The sequence below is a fragment of the Myzus persicae genome, unplaced genomic scaffold (assembly GCF_001856785.1).
Source record: "Myzus persicae strain clone G006 unplaced genomic scaffold, MPER_G0061.0, whole genome shotgun sequence".
In the NCBI taxonomy this organism is placed as follows: domain Eukaryota; kingdom Metazoa; phylum Arthropoda; class Insecta; order Hemiptera; family Aphididae; genus Myzus; species Myzus persicae.
The window spans coordinates 71,695-91,115 of record NW_019100936.1 but is presented as its reverse complement, the minus strand read 5'-3'; the positions used below and the strand labels follow the sequence as shown (position 1 = coordinate 91,115).

The 19,421-nt window shown below is 28.0% G+C and overlaps 1 protein-coding gene across 1 annotated transcript; it reads right to left on the bottom strand.

Annotated features, from left to right (window-relative positions):
• Window positions 1-9,532: 9,532 nt before the first annotated feature.
• On the bottom strand, window positions 9,533-17,641 carry LOC111026927. The gene is made up of 7 exons (XM_022305119.1): window positions 17,477-17,641; window positions 16,570-16,757; window positions 13,297-13,426; window positions 12,462-12,604; window positions 11,401-11,514; window positions 11,270-11,335; window positions 9,533-9,986 (listed from the first exon to the last, which is right to left on the bottom strand). Exons 1-7 carry the CDS (start codon window positions 17,619-17,621, stop codon window positions 9,795-9,797), a joined length of 978 nt encoding a protein of 325 aa, XP_022160811.1. The 5' UTR covers window positions 17,622-17,641; the 3' UTR covers window positions 9,533-9,794.
• Window positions 17,642-19,421: the final 1,780 nt, after the last annotated feature.

Sequence of the window (19,421 nt, the reverse complement as noted above, 5' to 3'; positions counted from 1 at the left end):
ATGACACAAAAATGAAAAGTTTAACATATTTTTTTGCTTTTGAACACTTTGAACAACGTGATATTAATATAATGATTTGTTTGCATTGTAATTTATTTTGATCGATATTATGAGATATTGTTTGCAGCACATAATATTAAAACAATTTATAATTGTAACAAAGTTTGCTTTTAAGCTGTAACCCTATATTTTACAAACAATTTTCAAACCACGCAAGTAAAATAACATGGATTCAAGACTAAAATGTGATAACTTGATTTTTTTTTTAACACAAAGATAGGTTGAGTTGGTGCTTGAATTGGTTAGAGGCGGAGACAGTTTTCTTTTAAAAAAAATGCGTATCACTTCTTAGTATATTCTAATCAATAAGACATTTAAATATTCAGGTAAATACATCTTTTTTTCACTTTTTCGTCCTACTTAAATTGTTTCCCAAATTATGCTCTGTAGGGTACAGTTATAAATGCTGTATATACTACTAAATTGTATGGGCAATATTTGAAAAAATATCGAGAACTAAATAGTTGTAACAAACATAGTTTACCAATTCTACACATTTCTTATTTATTAATATTTATCTAAAAATAAACATATCATATCATAATTATATAAGTCTATTCAGTTCGGGTGTACCTTTCAACATAAACACATGTGCATCGTATTATCTCTCTCCGTTATCGCTGCAGTGCGCGCATGGCCTATATCTGTCTATTCTGTCTATCGTTTCAGACTACGATTAAAGATAACTTGACTAAATTTTAGATTTGACAAGCATCAAAAATCGTTTACCTATTACGAAAGAATATTAACAAATTAAAGTTTGTATTTTCACGTCCTGGACAACTCTATATTTTAATATACCTACACATTTCGGTTTTGAACCCACGGGTCACAATAATACCACAGTAATTATTTTGACCTGAGTCCGCAGAGTCCATCCAGTTCATAGTTACTTGGTTATATTATTATTAATTGCTGTTATTTTAGTCCGTGCGCTAAACACCTTTATAATAATTTGACCGACCGCGGCACCAAACTATTCGGATAGTCTATTGAACAAGACGGTGCCTGTTCAGTGCTCACAATAGACAAATTATAATAACGCGTTTCATAATAATAATAGACAACTAGATGTTAACAAAATATACAATAAAACTTGCGTTCTTCTTTTTTGATTGTGAAACTCAAGTTGTTACTTTCGTTTGTAATTTAGAACATTTATCAACCACACGCGATACCAAACATTGTATATAAATTAAAATCACTCGGAGTGTTCTAGGCTGTCTATCCATCAGAGAAATGGAACTTGGCAAAAATGTTAAAAATCTATACGTAGGTACCCTGAAATGACACAATATGAGATAACATTTCAAAAATTGATTCATATTTTAGACATTTTTTTTAATAACCTATTTTTCATATTTGAAAATATGGTATTTAGGTACATTTAAAAACTTCAAAAACCAGAATTTGAATAAATTCATTATTGAATAAAAAAAATGGGTGTGAGAATGCTTGGTGAATCTCTCTGTATGTTATGTTATTTTAAATTATATTTATATGTCATACCTTAATCACAATACATGATTGTACATGAAAGCACAAATTATAATTCTTTTTTAAACTATATCTATATATATATTAGATATTATTATCATAAAATTCTAATCATCACAATATCAGCATATGGAGAACTTAATTTTTTTTTAATAGTTAATGCTCGAGTAAAGAATTTCGTTTCCAACTAATTGATTATTCTATGATCCACGACTTACAGATATCATCTATGTGATCATTATTTTCGGGTGCACGTTTCAAGTTACTAGTGGAACGCAAAACACTAAAGGGAAAGGTTCAACCTTCTACGAATCGTTCCACTCAAGTATGTTTGGTCAAAATAATGAAACAACTCTTCATGAAAGAGAAGAACGTAGACTTTAAAAAAGCACACTTCCGTAGTATAATTATTAGTTAGTGGCTAAAATCTGAATTTCCCAACACAACACAACAACCTTATCCTTAATGTACCCATATTTTCTTTAATTTAAATACTCCAATTAATTTTATATTAGTGCTTTGACGCAAATGATAAAAGCAGTAATTTATAGTTGTAAGTGCGGATTTAATGTGTTTTTTTCAGAAGCATATAGGTATTACTAATTTGATGCTTTCTCAAAGTTTAGTTTAACCTTGTCTACATCGAATTTAAAATAAATATTATTCTTTAATTTCTTTTAATTTAAAGTAATTATTTTTACTAAGTTACATTGTTTTTATAAAAAAAATTTGCAAACAATCATTGCTTTTATCAGTAAATTATTGTACAGTAAAAAAATATTTGTTTCTACAGTTATATTAGTTTTCTGTCTTGTTATTTTTGAGTTTTTTATTCTGAGTCTAATATTCCTCCGGGGTTATTTTATTGGAAACTCTGAACAATGTATATATATATATGGCATTTATTTTACATTACTGAAAGCCAATCAATATTTATAGGCGTTCATATTATACAGAAGCCCGGAAACAGATATTTAAAACAACTAAATTCTCCTCATATGAATTTAGTCACAACTTAAAACTATTTAAACATAAGTAATAATAATTTAATTATATTTACAAGACATTTGACTAATCCTATTTTTATTTATAAATTTTTTAACTAATTAATAAATTAATAAACAAATTTGGAATATTAAATAGACTATTTTTTTTTATTAACCATGATATAAAACTTGTTAGTTGTTAAATGTATTCGCTTATTCAATTAAGAACAAAATCAGTTTACATACCTTTTACTAGACTTCAGAAACAAAATATCGCGAAGCCAAGCTTAAGTGCTATAAAAGGAACCAGATATACATATAACTTAATCGAACTCAAAAGGAAATGGACCATACTCAACGCCCAAGGGATATAATGACTTTACTGCAGAGCTTTGGACGTATTATAAATTATGATATGATGCGCCTATAATGAGATACGTGATATCGATTAGATTAGTTTAATAATGGAGTGTTACGAAGCCATAAATAGGTAATTTTGGTTCCTAGTATTCTCTACTATCTATGGAAAAAATTTTTTTAGACAAGTATCACCAGAGTTAAACTCAAAAGTATTTTAATATAATAATTAATTTTTATAAATAATAAGTAATATAATAATCATGTAACACATGAAAAATGTAGGAATTTTACTAAACGATTTTTGTTAGTTTTTTTTAGTTATTTTATTTCGAACCGAGTTATAATGAGATCAAGGATTTCAAAAAGACAATTAATTAGATTGTAATTAAATATATAGCAAGTATGTCATCGAATGCATAAAACAACATAACCAAAAATAAATAAATAAAAATCCTAACTTATTATAAGTTTCTCAATTAAGTAGGTACCTCTGGTACCTGCATTAAGACGTTGAATGCTTAACTAATTTCAAGCAGAGAATTTATTTATTTTTTAAACGTGCCGAAGTTACATTTATCAAAATTCATTATTATTAAACATAATATAGTTTTAAATAAAATGTAGGGATTTTCCTGGTAAGCCACCGCCCACTATCTATATTATACCCAAATCCCAAAAATATTTTATTTAAAAAAATGTAATTTCATAACACTTGTACTGGGGGTAAATAACCATTCACTCGTATTTGTGTACTTCATTAGGTGCATCTGTATTCGTGCCGATATCCGCATGGCCGTAATACATAAATAAATATTTACGACTGAACGAATGACAAAAATCAACAACCATAATAATATAATTAATTTTTCAACGAGTGTTGATATATTGATCACTACTTTTGTACATCGGAATTTTAATATATTTTGTTTTTGTTATTATATTTTTAAACAATGTTCAATTATGACTTATGAGAATTATTATAGATTTTATAAACGGTAGCCAGTAGGTATAAATTAATTTTGATTTTACCTACACAAATAAGTAATAAGTAATAACTAATATCTCTTAAAGGGGTTGGAAGCGTGACGTGTTTTCAATGTGAAATTTTTTTTTAGTCAAAAACTACTGTTTCTAATTCCAACGATCGTAGGTATTGACAATATCACGATTATCGTTCTGAAAAAATATTCAGATTCTCCATAAAATGTACAAGGGAACTGTCAGGCCACATTTTGAACCATTGTAATTTAAACTGCAATGATATTGATGTTATAATTCTAAAAAATTAGTAAAATTTCAAACCTAAATATTTAACCCTACGAACTAAAATCATACAAATGTGCCTCAATTGATCCTTCGTACACACTGCGGAAAAGTAGAATATTTTTTTTCACAAAGCAAATCGATGTAATCGTTGAGACGTATTGTTTGAATTAGAATTATTCCGTTTGAGTGAAAAATATTTTTTTTGTGACTTGGTGAGGTGCGGTCGTACGCTCAATCTGGGGCAACGCACTGAGCGTGCGTACCGGCCATCGTTGCAAGCACTCGGGTGGGTGACCACTCGGGTTTTTAGCAACACATCCTTGCCACACATACAAACGTGTTCCGACCAACCGCCCTCTCACCCGTCACACGGTTAGAGGCTTATTAAAACCGTAGTAATTGAAGCCTTAATCCAAATAAAATAAAAAAAATAAAAAAATATTTTTTGAATCACAACATTTTTATCTGACATGTGCGTGTGAGTGCGTGCGAGATCCCTCCATGCTACTACTACTAAAATCATTTAAGACTAAACAACGACAAGGCTAATTGCTGAATGTATAAGAAGTTGCCTATACATTTTTCCTTAGAATCCAGTAGTAATAAGAAGCTTCGTGAGGAGTAATATTTAGGCATTTCATATAGCAATTATATTTGAGCTGTGTGAGATTGTGTGAGAAGTAAATGAATGATATTGTGTGTAATTCGTTAAATTCGTTATCGAATACCGGGCACCGACGGCTCACAGCTCGCATATAAATTTCAGCACGCACATGTCAATGATACTGATTTTATCAAATATACTCCATGCCATTCAAATGACAAAATGCCCAACAACATTGAAGGACTTGGAATCGACGGATTTTAATTTTGAAAATTTTCATTAATTATTAATTGTGTTAGTTAGAGAATGCCCAAGTGGGCAAGTAAAATGTCGACAGTTTAAAAAATAAGAATTTCGTTATTTTATATATTTATTTAACACCATTATTTTTTGTAATAATGAACCATTTCCACGGCTATGCTTTAGTAGATTTGTTGAATATTTTTTATTAGTTTTCAAAATTAAAATCTGTCATACACAAGTCAGACAGTTTTGTCTAGCTTTTGGTGTGTTTAACGTAATTATTTGTACCTACTCCAACCCCCTAATTTTATAATATATTTAATATTTATAGTATAATTTTATGTAACCAAAAATATTATTTCCTTACAATTTTATGTAACTAAAAATATTATTTCCTTACAATTTTCAAGTGACAATGAAGCAGTAGCAACTTGTAGTACCAGTAGTCATGTGTAGTCATAGTTAAAATATAATGTTGGTTGATTATGTAGTCGAAGATTGTTGATTTGATGTGCTGATGAAGTAAAAGTTATACACAAATGCATATCCTAGTATTTTCCTTGCTTATAAACTAATGCTGACATTATCCTTAACGAAAGTAGGGTGTAAACTTGTAAAAGAAGTTTTCTAAATTAAAATATATAAGCTACTTCTTGAGAAATACATTAGACTAAGGCATTTTGGAAAGTTTTTCACTGATGTGCTGATAAATGTAAAAAGGACTTGTTAAATAAAATTAATTTAAATTATGTAATTAATTATTTGCAAGAAGTAGTTCATCAAATAAAATATTAAAATTTGAATGAGTGTATTATAAGATATATAAATGATATATTATGAGATTTCGTAATATATGTATAGCCGTTTTTTCATGAAATGGGAACAGGTTTTGTAAACTTATTGAAATTCAAAAATATTTTACGAAATGGTCACTTTTTCATGAAATGGTCACTCCAATTTAACATCACGTAATTTTTTTCACAATTGGGTCTTTCATTTTGTGTACATACGGGAATATAAATTATAATATGAATGCATCACAATTTCTTTTCCAAAAGTCGATAGAGAGCCTCGAGCCTTGATCAAGTAATTGCTGTCATTACTCATTATTAAAGAAAAAAATGAGACGTACAAAGTAGGAACTACACATGGTCTTTTTAAAGGATACAAAAATAATTAACATTGCGTGTAACTGTCCAAGTTGTATCTGAAGATCAGGGATTCCTAAGTTGGTCATGTAAAAGTGCTTGCACCAAAAGATGTGTTTGTTTTAAAAGTGATTTAAAATGTAACAGTCGTTGTCACAATTAATTTTCTGCTCTAATAAATAAAAAATGATTATAATATTGTTAATAAGTTAACACGATATAAATATACAATATTAATATGCACAATAATTTAAGTTAAAATATGACTGGTAGAATACGTTGTAGAAGTTAAATAAGTACTTAATAAATACTTTAAATCACTAATAATGAATCTAATCAAATTTGACATTACCATTCAATGTTTTACTACAGTACACAAAGTGAAGGACCACATTGTGAAAAAAATTCACGAGTTACTTTTATACTTTATGTTAAAGCTCTTTTATTCAAACTTTATATTATTGTAATAATTGGTTATCCATGAATTGTAAAATATGTAATTGTTCGAACCTCAAATTTAACACTCATGGTTTTTGTGGACTGGCACAGAAAACTGCTACTATATAATTTCTACTCCAGTTAATGCGCTACATCTGTATTCATTGTTAATGTCATCAATGTCAAGCCACTTGACATTTACTACACAATGTGTTTGTTGTGTCAAAGTTAATTTACAATAATTTCCAGTTTTTCCCTAAAAAAAACCATATTAACTTTAAAAAAAAATACGATTGATATTTAACTTCACGCTTTGTGTTTTGTTTATACTTACAATATGATCGTATCAGCCCGGTATTCAGAATTGTCATGCACTTGTAGGTACTTATTTTTTTGGAGACCCTCATTTTCTCCTTATGAATTAAGTGTATAGATACATGTATGATTAAGTAGGAAAAAGAAACTGAAAGAGGAAAGTTATAATTAAATATGATCATTTCAATGTTCAACTCAGTAACAATTAATTTCTAACGATAAAAAAATAAGTTCACGTCATACATATATTATACAAGTTAAATAATAATATTTTTACTTATATAATAATGACAGGTATAAATGCCAATCTGAAATAATAAAATATACATATAAAATTAATTTGCATAGTATATGAAAAAAGAAAAAGAAAATAACAGTAGGTAATTTATAATGAATAACAATATATAGTGATAACGGGCAATATAATGATAAGACGATACAACGACCTTTAAGAGACACTTGGTGATATAGACAAACATTTTTGTATTTTTTTATGCTTGGCGTAAACTAAGCAGTGGCATACTCAGAAATCTCAAAAGGTTGGCCCCTAAATTAAATATCATATATACGTAGTCTTTCCCGTATAATGCACAGATTAAGAGGGGTTGCCGGGTCCTTCGGCCACCCTAAATACGCCACTGGAACGATGGGTATAACGATTCATCAATATTTTTCTACACAATTAATCTTTGCCTTTAAAAAATCAAAACTGTGGTCCGTGGAACACATATGACATATTAATTAAATGATTAATTGTACAATATTTTTAAAATAATGCTTTAACTCAAATTCAATAAATATGTACTTAGATAATACACTTCAGTAAAATAAAACAATATTAAATATACCTAATTATTTTCAAACAACATAATGAATTTTAAATTTATTTTTAATTTGTATCAACACACTAAGAATACTTAAGTAGATTAGTTCAAATTATTAAAACAAAATATCTTAAAATACATTATTCAATAATTATTATACACTATAACAAAAATTGGAAGGTAACAAGAACAAGCAAGAATGATAGTTACTGGCCACATTGACGAGTGTGTTATGTTTGATAATCTGATTCTAAAATATAAAATCTGAAGTACCTATTTAGATTTATACAAATATTTATATTATTTTGTATCCTATCAATGAACTGTATAATATATAAATTAAATATAATAGTAGTATTAACTATTAATAACATTGACATGACTGATGGTGTTTAATATACACTATAATTTACAATATATTATATATTATATACACAGAGTGATTCGCCAAGCATGCTCATTCCTTTTTTTCTTCAATAATGCGGTAATTAAAAATCTGATTTTTTAATTTTTAAATAAACTCTAAGAACATATTTTCAAGTTCTTGAGATTTTTCTTACTACTTAAGGAGTGTCCTGTGGAGATACAAACTTCTATTCGTCAAACGAGAACAACACTATTCAACTATAAATTATACAGTTGATAATTTTTCTGAAATATTTAACGCATCAAAATCAAAATTCGTGCAAGTTTTTTTTTGAGTTATTTAACTTTGTAGTCTAAGGATGGAAGGTAAATATATAGGACTAACACTCGAGCGCCGTCTCACTTGAGTACACCATATTAAAACTAAACGGCTGCAGCTGTATCCCGGCTACGCATACTTAAAACACTCATCATTTGTGATTAACACACAAACTTAAATACTTAACTACTAATATACAAATCCCTAATCAAACCTATATAATGGAACCTACCTATGGTCTACAACTATGGGAAACGCCAAAATCTCAAATCTTAAAAGAATCCGAACGGTTTAAAATATTACTTTTAAAAAAATTACTAACTCCCCCCCCCCCGCGTCCCCGTCAAAAAACCGTCCAAGAAGAAGCAAAATACTTCAATAAGCGTTTTCATGACCATCCCATAGCCCACACAAATCCATTAATCCTTGAATTAGTATAAGCGAAATTCTTTGTAATAATCACCACATAGATAACTGAAGTTTTCATCTAAGATAAAAAAAAAAAGATGACCATTCGATTTTTATCCAAATAAGATAATAGATGATGAAATTGTCATCTAAATAAATCCTAACACTGCAGTTGTTTTTTATTATAATCAGCCAGTTTACCTGATAGACTAATTAGGAATTTTCTATTTCCCTCGTTACCGATGTCAGATTAAGATGACAACCGATCTGCCTGTTCAACCCACTACTTCGTCGTAGTAGTTACTTGTTGTGAGGTTAGAGAATGAAAAAGATCTAGTAGTAGTTGCCTCAATGATTCAAATTTTGTGTGCATATATTTATAATTTTAATTAAAATACAAAATCTTTTTTTATTGGCTTATTTTATTATTACTTAAATGGTTGTGAATATTATTTGTATAAATATGCATGACTTGACCAAAAACCACCCCAACCTATTATTCATTTGGACTAGGTACAATACAATTTAATAGGGTGTTTATAAAAAATCAATCCTTTTCGATTTGAAAATTGATTTTTAGTTAATAATTATCAATATAATAAATAAATATTTTATTTTTTATAACAGTACACAGGTACACATAAATACATAATAGATAAATTGAACAAGTTGTGTTTAGCATAGGTACGTGTGCCACAAAATTTATCAAAAAATAAGATGTTAATTTATTTTAAATTATGATGCGATGCAATATATTAACTAGAACTATTTACGTATTACTGCTGTTTATTAGAACAAGATTACAACTGGAATTTTTAATGCCCAAAAAAATTTACCTCATACCCTTTTATCTATGATAAAAAAAAATGTTTTTAATTTGTATATGCCCGGACAATCGTAAAAACCATTTGAAATTGGGTGTTGAATGTATATTTATTTAACAGTTAATGAAATAGCTGATTATTTAAATTCATATTTAGTTGATTGAACATCAAACTTCGCACACGGTATATTTTGTGATTCACCACGAAAGCCTGCAATTATGTTTTTCAATCCGGCAAACTTTGAACTACAATCACAGTCATTTTTAATGTCGTCATAATCCATAACCTTGATAATTATTCCACTGTTTTGTTTAAGTGCAAACTTTCCCTGTAAAAGCATAAAAAATATGATTACGGATATTTAAAAATAAAAAATAATAACAATTTAAATCAGATAAATTCTTTGCATCTAAAATATCTTATATAATTTGCATAACAGAATCATATTCTAACTACATATAACTATATAATACGACTTTCATTTTACTACCTACTTTCTATCATAATACATATAAACATAATCAAGGTTTATTATTTATATCTATGTAGGTATTACATATTTTGTTGCTAATCATTTTTACAATCAAAATCTGGTTAATGTATAACTTTTTAGACAACATACATTTTATTTGAACTATTTTCGTATTATCTAAATCAGAAATTTGACACTACTTAATATAGCTATTATATGTCCCTATATCTATAAAATATGTATATTCATAATAGGTATATAAAAGACTTAAAGTCGTAAGACTATTTACAAAATATTTATTGGTCTTAATTTTCTAATTAAAAAAATTAAAAATTAAATTTATTTAAAATATACAGGAGTCAATGCATATATATTATAAACATATTAAATACAGTAATCATATTAAATCTAATACAGTGGACGCCGCTTATAAGACTCACGAATATAAGGTTCAGTCGCTTATTAGACTCAAAATGGTCTGAAACGGTCCGGACTTATCCAAATACGTTATAAAAAATTCGGTAACAAGACTCAACAATTCGTTTATAAGACTTTTTTGTAAAAAATAAACATTTTTGGTCAAAATTTAGAAATTAATTTATGTTTTTTGCTTAATTATGAGTGTATGTACAACAAATTGTATCGTCTTTCACATTTTCCAATATATTTCCGGAATATTAGCTTATAACTAAAAAAAAAAACAAAATCACAATTTTTTTTCATAAATAATAAATAGGTACATTATTCATACATCTCTTATAATTTTTTATTAATTCATATAATCATATTTTACGTGTATTGTAATTTTAATTTTTTTATCAGAATTTCTTTGATTTATTCAATATTACGTATGTCATATGTAATATATATTAGAGAATTAAAATTTAAAAAAAATATGAAGTAAAATAAAATTCATAAATATGTAATCAATTTTTTTTCCCACTTCGCCTATAAGATTCATTCGGTTATAAGACTCACTTTGTGCTGGTCCCAATGTGAGTATTATAAGCGGCGTCCACTGTATAATGAAACGATAATTTGTCGTATTATACGTATTGTATAATATATATATATAAATAAAATTGCAAATGTTTTGAATAATTTTTTAAGCTAATAATTGTCATCCAAAATTATCTTACCTTGTCAAACAAATTTTTTGTGGTTTGCACACACGAAAATGAAGAATTAAAATCTCCATGACACACCTAAAATATTTAAAGTAATGAAATAATCAAATGTATTTTATAAAAAATAATCTAATCGACGATACCGTGGCGTACGAAGTAAAGTATAGACCATTTTTACTTATGGGCTTGATTTCTATATCAAAGGTCATTTTTGTAAGACTTATTTTCGATTCCTTTAAAAATGATACGACTTCTTCCTATAATTATCGATTAAAAATTTGTTATAACAAATTTTTAGTGACATTATTAGGTTCTATTTTATTTTCTTAGTTAATACCAAATCACTCATTGATTATTATTTATTATGTCCTCACAAGATATTTATAACGTTTTTATCAATGTTAATTACAATAATTGTATAAATGAGAAAGCATTTGATTAAAATATCAAAATGGACGAAGCGGAATATGTTTGACAATATAAAAGGATATTTGGGTAAAATGTATTAGCCTACTGCAGCGAGTATAATAGAAAATCAATTGAGTAATATATTAAGAATTTTTGCAAGGGTAGCCAATCCGCAACCATGTCATAAATGTATGCGACTCACGTCTTATTTGTTTTACTAATATTATAATAATAATTATTAGGTATTAAGTATTGTCTTGCTCTTAGTGTAATTTTTCAATATACTATGTGACTCGCGACTCCTCTATCACTGGCCACCCCTGGGCTAATATTAATTTTAAAGGAATTGGGAAATAATATCGTGTTAAGTACATAGGATTAAATCGCAGCTAAATATAATTATTCAGAATTAATAATAATTATTACAATTGAATAGATCTTGAAAATGTTTTCTTCCTGTAAAGTGAACCATAGTATGTGTAAAATGCGTTATAGGTAATACAGATTGTAATTTGAATGAAATGTTGTAATTACATTAAATGTAATTTTTCCTTTGAATTGTATTGTCTTAATAAGTGTATCTTTAAGGACTTAAGTTTCCTTTGAATTTAAGTGTAATTTATGTATGGCCACAGTTCGCTTAGAAAATAACGACATTGTCAAATTATGTTTCGCTATTTTCCTAACACGAGTCTAACTCTATTCTTCCAAACAACAACAAATACGTTTTATACATTATCACCAAGATCACAATACGCACATATCAATACTAAAAAAATATTTTAAATATTGTTACCATTCCATACATGTAATTTGCTCCATGCTCGACTTTTGTAATTGGAGTCAAGCCATTATATATTTTCGGATTGCATTCATTTAATTCAATCGTTTGTATTTCATAAAAGGTTACTAAATCATTCATTACAGCAAAATTATATACTAAAAAACAAAGTTGAAATATAAGTTATCATATACTTGAGAAATCAAAATAATTAAACACTTAATTTAACAACAACTTTAAGTTACAATTGCAATGACTTTACAACTACGATAATATGACTACTTCGAAAACTGTTCAAATACAGAACAACTATAATAATCTAAAATAATGAACATTTGGACATTTTTGAAATTATAATGGTATTTGCACTATCGACAAGTAATTTAAAATAAAAAAAAGACCTTAGTGTGTTACATCTTAATAATTTCAACAGATATGATGAGAAAGTATTATGAGCAATTATTGAAAATACATGTATACAATTTTAAAATGTGTTAATAATTGTGAAATTCATTAATTGATGTAAAAATAAAGAGAGAAAATCTCCCAAATACTGAAATACCTACTTTGAAGTTTGTAATATTCACGTTGTAAACAAATTAAAAAAATTCATAGATCAATAATACCAATAATTGTAATGAATATTTATAACATCCCTAAAGAGTTAATAATTGATATATTTTACGATTTCTACACAGATTCTTCTTGAAAATAAGATAATAACCATAAATAAATCGAATTCAATCAGGTTACGTAGTTATTAATAATGGTAATATATTATAATATTACAGTCTTCTTTGGGTCTGGAAGGGTTAGTAGTTGAGTACAAAATATATCACATAACACGTACTGGATGAATTCTTTATATATGTTGCATTACCATCTACAGCCACACCGATTATGAAGTCAGGGCTGCATTTTAATTGTTTTAAATACGGTATAATGTATTCTCCGACTTTGATGTTTACTGGTTTATAGTACTAAAGACACAAAACAAAGTCATTAACTCATAAATATATGAATTGTTCCACTTGTATTAATATTACCATTTAACATATTATGTGTACTAAGTAAAATTTTCAAAATACTAAGCCTGATTTCTGGCTATTTATATGCATCTGAAATTGAAGAATTGTTGATTCCAAGAAGTCCGATGAATATTATAATATTGATTTTACAACTATGTGTTTTTTGTTTTGTGTGTCTGTGTACATGTTTTATTATAGTAGTCAATTTTAAAATCTTCCGATCTCCAATCCAAAGAGGAGGCAGGAGGTAGGAAATTTGATATATTTAGTATTTTTGAAAGGTAAAAGTGAATAATCAAGAAAATAATCATGTAAAATCGTTTTTACAAAATTGGTTTTTTGTTCTAATTCAAAAACAAATAACCATAGTGTTATCAAATTGTCAAAAAATATTCATATTATAAGGGAAGATATAACTTTCATAATATATGTGTGATATTTTAAAATATTCTAGAAAAAGAAGTTAAGTAGAATTTTTCAATTTTTTCATATTATATCATTGAATACATCTTACACTGTCATACTCAATGCAAGGTACACTCTAAACTTGCTATATAACAGTCAACAGAGTGACTTCCAGTTTTTTTTTTTTAATTTAAAATAATAACTATTATTTATCATTATTTTTAGCAGGTTTTCAGACAATTTTTGTAGTAGATAATTTTATTTTGTAAGTCACCATAACAACATATTTTATTTTATTTACTTTTAATGATATCAAAACTAATTAATATTATTAGATCATTGTTTTTGTTATTAAATTAATAATTAATTATTATAGCATTTGCTTATTTTTATGGTTTGACATGAAATCTAAAAGAGTGCTATGGAGGTGTATGTCATATTACAACATGTCCAATTGTAATATTTTAAGATGCTTTTTTAAATTTTTTCAATGAAATTTTAATAAAAATCTTATTTCCTGAATATTTTTAATTTTTTGCATAATATCTTTTGTGACGGCACAACCCACACTAAAACGGCTTTACTAAAAGTCAACAAATGATTTGACTAAAATAGGACATAATGCCAGTGTAAAACAATATCGTTGAATTCATACGCCCCACAGTAGCATACGCAAATGGCGCGTTTAACACGAGATCGACCGACCAAGCAGCAGATAGACTGTATCGACAAACGGGCATATATACCAGCCCGTTTGCCGAGACCAAACATATTCCTCCAACACTTCAAGCTCCCAACAACACGAACAAGAAGAAATTGAAGACCGGATCTGAAGAAATCAATTAGGAAATTGGAGACCGAAGTCGAAGAAATTTTTCATATGCAATGATATTATATCATTGAATTTGAATTGAATACATCTTACACTGTCGTACTCAATGCAAGGTACACTCTAAACTTGCTATATAACAGTCAACAGAGGGACCTCCAGTTTTTTTTTTAAATTTAAAATAATAACTATTATTTATCATTATTTTTAGCAGGTTTTCAGACAATTTTTGTCGTAGGTAATTTTATTTTATAAGTCACCATAACAACTTATTTTATTTCATTTACTTTTAATGATATCAAAACTAATTAATATTATTAGATCATTTTGTTTTTGTTATTAAATTAATAATTAATTTATAACAAGGCTCGGGACTTAAAACATTTGCTTATTTTTATGGTTTGACATAAAATCTAAAAGAATGCTATGGAGGTGTATGTCATATTACAACACGTCCAATTGTAACATTTTAAATTTTTTAACCCACCAGCCCGCTTGCCGAGATCGAACATATTTCTCCAACACTTCAAGCTCCCAAAAACACAAACAAGAATAAATTGAAGACGGAAGATGAAGAAATCAATTAGGAGCGATCCAAGCGTTTCCAGCTCTAGACGACGAATTCGAGCATCATTGGACCGAACGACACGATCCAGTGCCATCAACCGTTCAGTATCACAGACGAATAAGCCAGCCGTTGACAGCATATTGCGGGTTGCCTATCTCACCGACTGACGGAAACTAAATCAACAAACACCTCTAAGGATTAATCGACTATCGGCTACGATTTTTAAATCTAGACGGCCGACGAACGCCCTCGACGTGTTACAGATTGTGCCAAACGTCTGTGAGTCGAGCATCTGCGGTTTATCAGAAATATCGGATGTGAAGCGGCCAAGCAGTGGACCTTGAAGACAACTACGCTAACCATTTTCCTTCTGTACGGCTGATACCCGTACAGTGACCACGGGAAATCCACAAAATAACCCTTTTCAGGGCTTACAAATCAAAGTCCTTTCGAGCCCGCTTAGGTCACGCATCCCGGTAGGACCCTATTGTCATACGCCAAATGCTTAAGGGGGCCTGACACAGTGGTATACCTGCCCCGCCACGCATTGTATTAAACCCCATTCCTGAATTTTCAACGAAGACCTCGCCCACCGAATCGAAGATAAGTCGTCGGGCGGACGGTACTCCGTCCCCTATATTTTTAATATATAAATGAAATAGAAATAAACCACAGTTGATTACTTATAATTTGTATTCAAGCCTAAATTATTATCGGGCGGTGACTCACCAACGTCGCCAACGGTGAGCTTCGTCTCACTTTGCTTAATATTATGATTTATGATAACACGTGTCACTGACAAAAACCAACACATTTTATTTAATTTCTGGTTATTTTTTGTTTTTGTTCAAATTAAACCTAGGACTATAAATAATTTTTATCTTTTGTATCGTATTTTCTAGTAATAAACATTGGATCTCGTATTTTCTCACTTATCTACTAATTTACCAAATTTTTTTGTTGTTTATTAGAATTTTTTTAGAAAATCTACAAGGAGTATAATATAGAAGTTAGAATGATTTGAAAAACTCAAAAACGTTTTGAAGATGAATTTTTTTTATGACTATGTATAACAATTCAACGATAATGTAAAAAAATTGTGTTGATTGTTTTTGTCATACTTTTTTTTATTTATTTTAATTTTTTTAAGTTCTTATTTGTATGTATTTAAGCTCTTTTACAGCTCTTATTTTGATGATAATAAGTGCTATAAAACCAGAACCCTTTTTATATATTATAAAGTCATCGATGTGTATAATAGTTGTTTAATAGGGGCACACGATGTATACATACGGGTCGTGGTGTCAGCCCTGTCACAATGAATCCTGCTACATGGTTTTTTATTGCGAAATCACATAAAACTTTTGTATCATTAGCATTGCCATCAGGACTCAATATTGTACCCCAATCAGTGTACCGATAACTTCGTCTAAGCATCACGACCACAGGTTTATTTAAATCTGTCGCTGATTTGAGTAGATCTAAAACATATTTATATTATCTGTTAGCATAATAAATTCTATAGTTCCAAACAACAAGAACTAATTATCAAGCAAATTACTTATTTTATTTATTTAAATTCTTCAAATACATTATTGATCTATATAACTGACGAAAAACCAAACTTTTACCATTACCAATTACAATTACCATTTTCTTTTTTTAATATTACATGATAAGTTCATAATTATATACTATAATAGGTATTTGGACCTTCTATGTCCATGGTTTTAGATATAAGCTCCAGTGAGGGAGTTCATCTACTCATAATAATCTCGAGGTCCTCGGACAATAAAGACCACTGTGAATTCATAGTATGGCCTTCGGCGTACCGCAAGCGTATAAGTTACGTTAGTGTGACACTTCCATTATCTAACCCTTATATTCTTCATACCGTTACCATTTTTTGTAACTTTCTGATGACCCCTTAACTGCTGTCTTGCCATATTTATAGACGGCACTATCCATAACTCATCAGTAATACCTCTATCACATATTATAAGTATCATATACCAAATCCAGACATTAAACTACGATTTAAAATTTGTCAAGGTCTTAGAATAATGATACAAAAATTCAGTAGATCAAGCAATGACACGAGATTATTATTAGGTACCAAATACCTAATAGTAATAAAATTACAAACGAAGATTTAAATATAATACACATGTGGATAAATTTTTAATAAAAATTAATTTACCTTCATTACAATATTCTATCGAGGACGAATCGGTGATTATAAATTCACTGTAAATAATAACTTCACATTCAGAAGGCAGGTATTCGGCTTTCATATCTATGTATTCTGATGCTGAGTCATAAATGTTTCCACTGTAATAGCACATGACTGATTTAGAAAAACTTGAGCTTCCTGTACCGAAATCATACAATAGTTATTATCTTTAAATTTAAACTATTGGTTGAAAATTGATAATTTCATTATTTCAATATTATTATGCAAAATATAATTGTAATGTTTATATTATAATTTTATACCTTTTCTATTTTTAAATTAGTTAGTTTTAAGTATTGACATAATAACACTAGACATTATGAGTCCATGACTTATATATAAGTAACAAATATCGCATGAAAAATTAAAATAACATGTTATTTGTGTCTAACATTGTAAAATAAATAAATAAATATTAGTTGTAATGATTAATTATCTAAGTGTAAAAAACACAGTACTGTCAAAAATTCAAATGTTATTTCAATCAAATAAATTTAATAATTATTACTTTTGTTTAAAACCCATTTTAAAGGGTTTCAGATTAAAATGTTGTATTATAAAAATGTTGAACTATAGTTAAATAACGAATGTAATATTAATTGTACGAAGTAAAATATATTCAATTAATTATGATTAGTGTCTTAATAATATATATGCAATTCAAATTTCAAACACAGTTCATAATTTATTTAGTTTTATTTTCTACTTTTTTAAATTCTAAGCGTAGCGATGAATGTATTGAATTTACAATGATGTGTGTACATGTTTTTTTTGTCCAATACAGTAAAACCTCCGTATTTCGAAATTTCTATTCATCAAATTGTTTTTCAGTCCCGTTCACATATTCATTCACAAATTTTAAATGGCCTAGATTACTCGAAGTTTCGATATGTTGAATTTTTTTTTTTGATCCCAGGTGACTTCGTAATATCGAGGTTCCATTATTGTAAATAGTTATATTGTACATCCAAAATTGTTACAAATACCAAAATACTTTCAAAAGTACAGTGAAATCTGAGGAGATATACTTATACCTACAATCTATTCTACACGTCTATACCAATAGATTATTAATAAAACAATTTTTATTGTAACTCTAAAACGTCAAACAATATGCATTTCCACGATTTCTACAATTCAACTTAAGTTATTCTTATAGTAATTTATAAAAATTATAATTCAATATAAATTATTGTTATAACTTTAAGAACCAATATTTTCTCGACGTATTTATAAAATGTTCTTCATTTCTTAAAATTACATGGTGACAACAAAATCTTTAAAATAATTATGATTTATGAAGAATATATAAATATTATAATTTATAACTCTGGACACAATTATGCTATACATAATTTATGTAAAAAAATATATCTATATGTACTAGATAAAAAATATATTTTGATGACGCTGTGCTACAGTAATCCGATGGAACCTGGGAGAGCTAATTATGATAATTTCTCTTATAAGTATTTAACATAACATACACACCCGTCGCCGTCGTATTGTTTGAAGCCGTCGACCCACCGAGAAGATAAAAAAGGCTGTAAACGAGTTGTGTCCCAAATACTGAATTGCGTCCCTATGTTTTTTCCGGGTTACACGAATTGTGTCCCTCAGTTTTGTTCGGGTTACACGAATTGTGTCCCTCAGTTTTGTTCGGGTTACACGAATTGTGTCCCCCAGTTTTTTTCAGATTACACACAAGTTTGGTCTAACTAATATAAATAAAAAGCAAAAATAACTACACAAAATAATTTTAATAATATTTCATATAAGGCAAACACTTAAATAAAATAATTTTTAAAATTCACATTGAGTAGGTATTTTTTTTATTAAAATATTAAAAGTATGTTATATATTATATTTAACACGAAAAATGAGTATAAAAAACGTCATATTATTACAATAA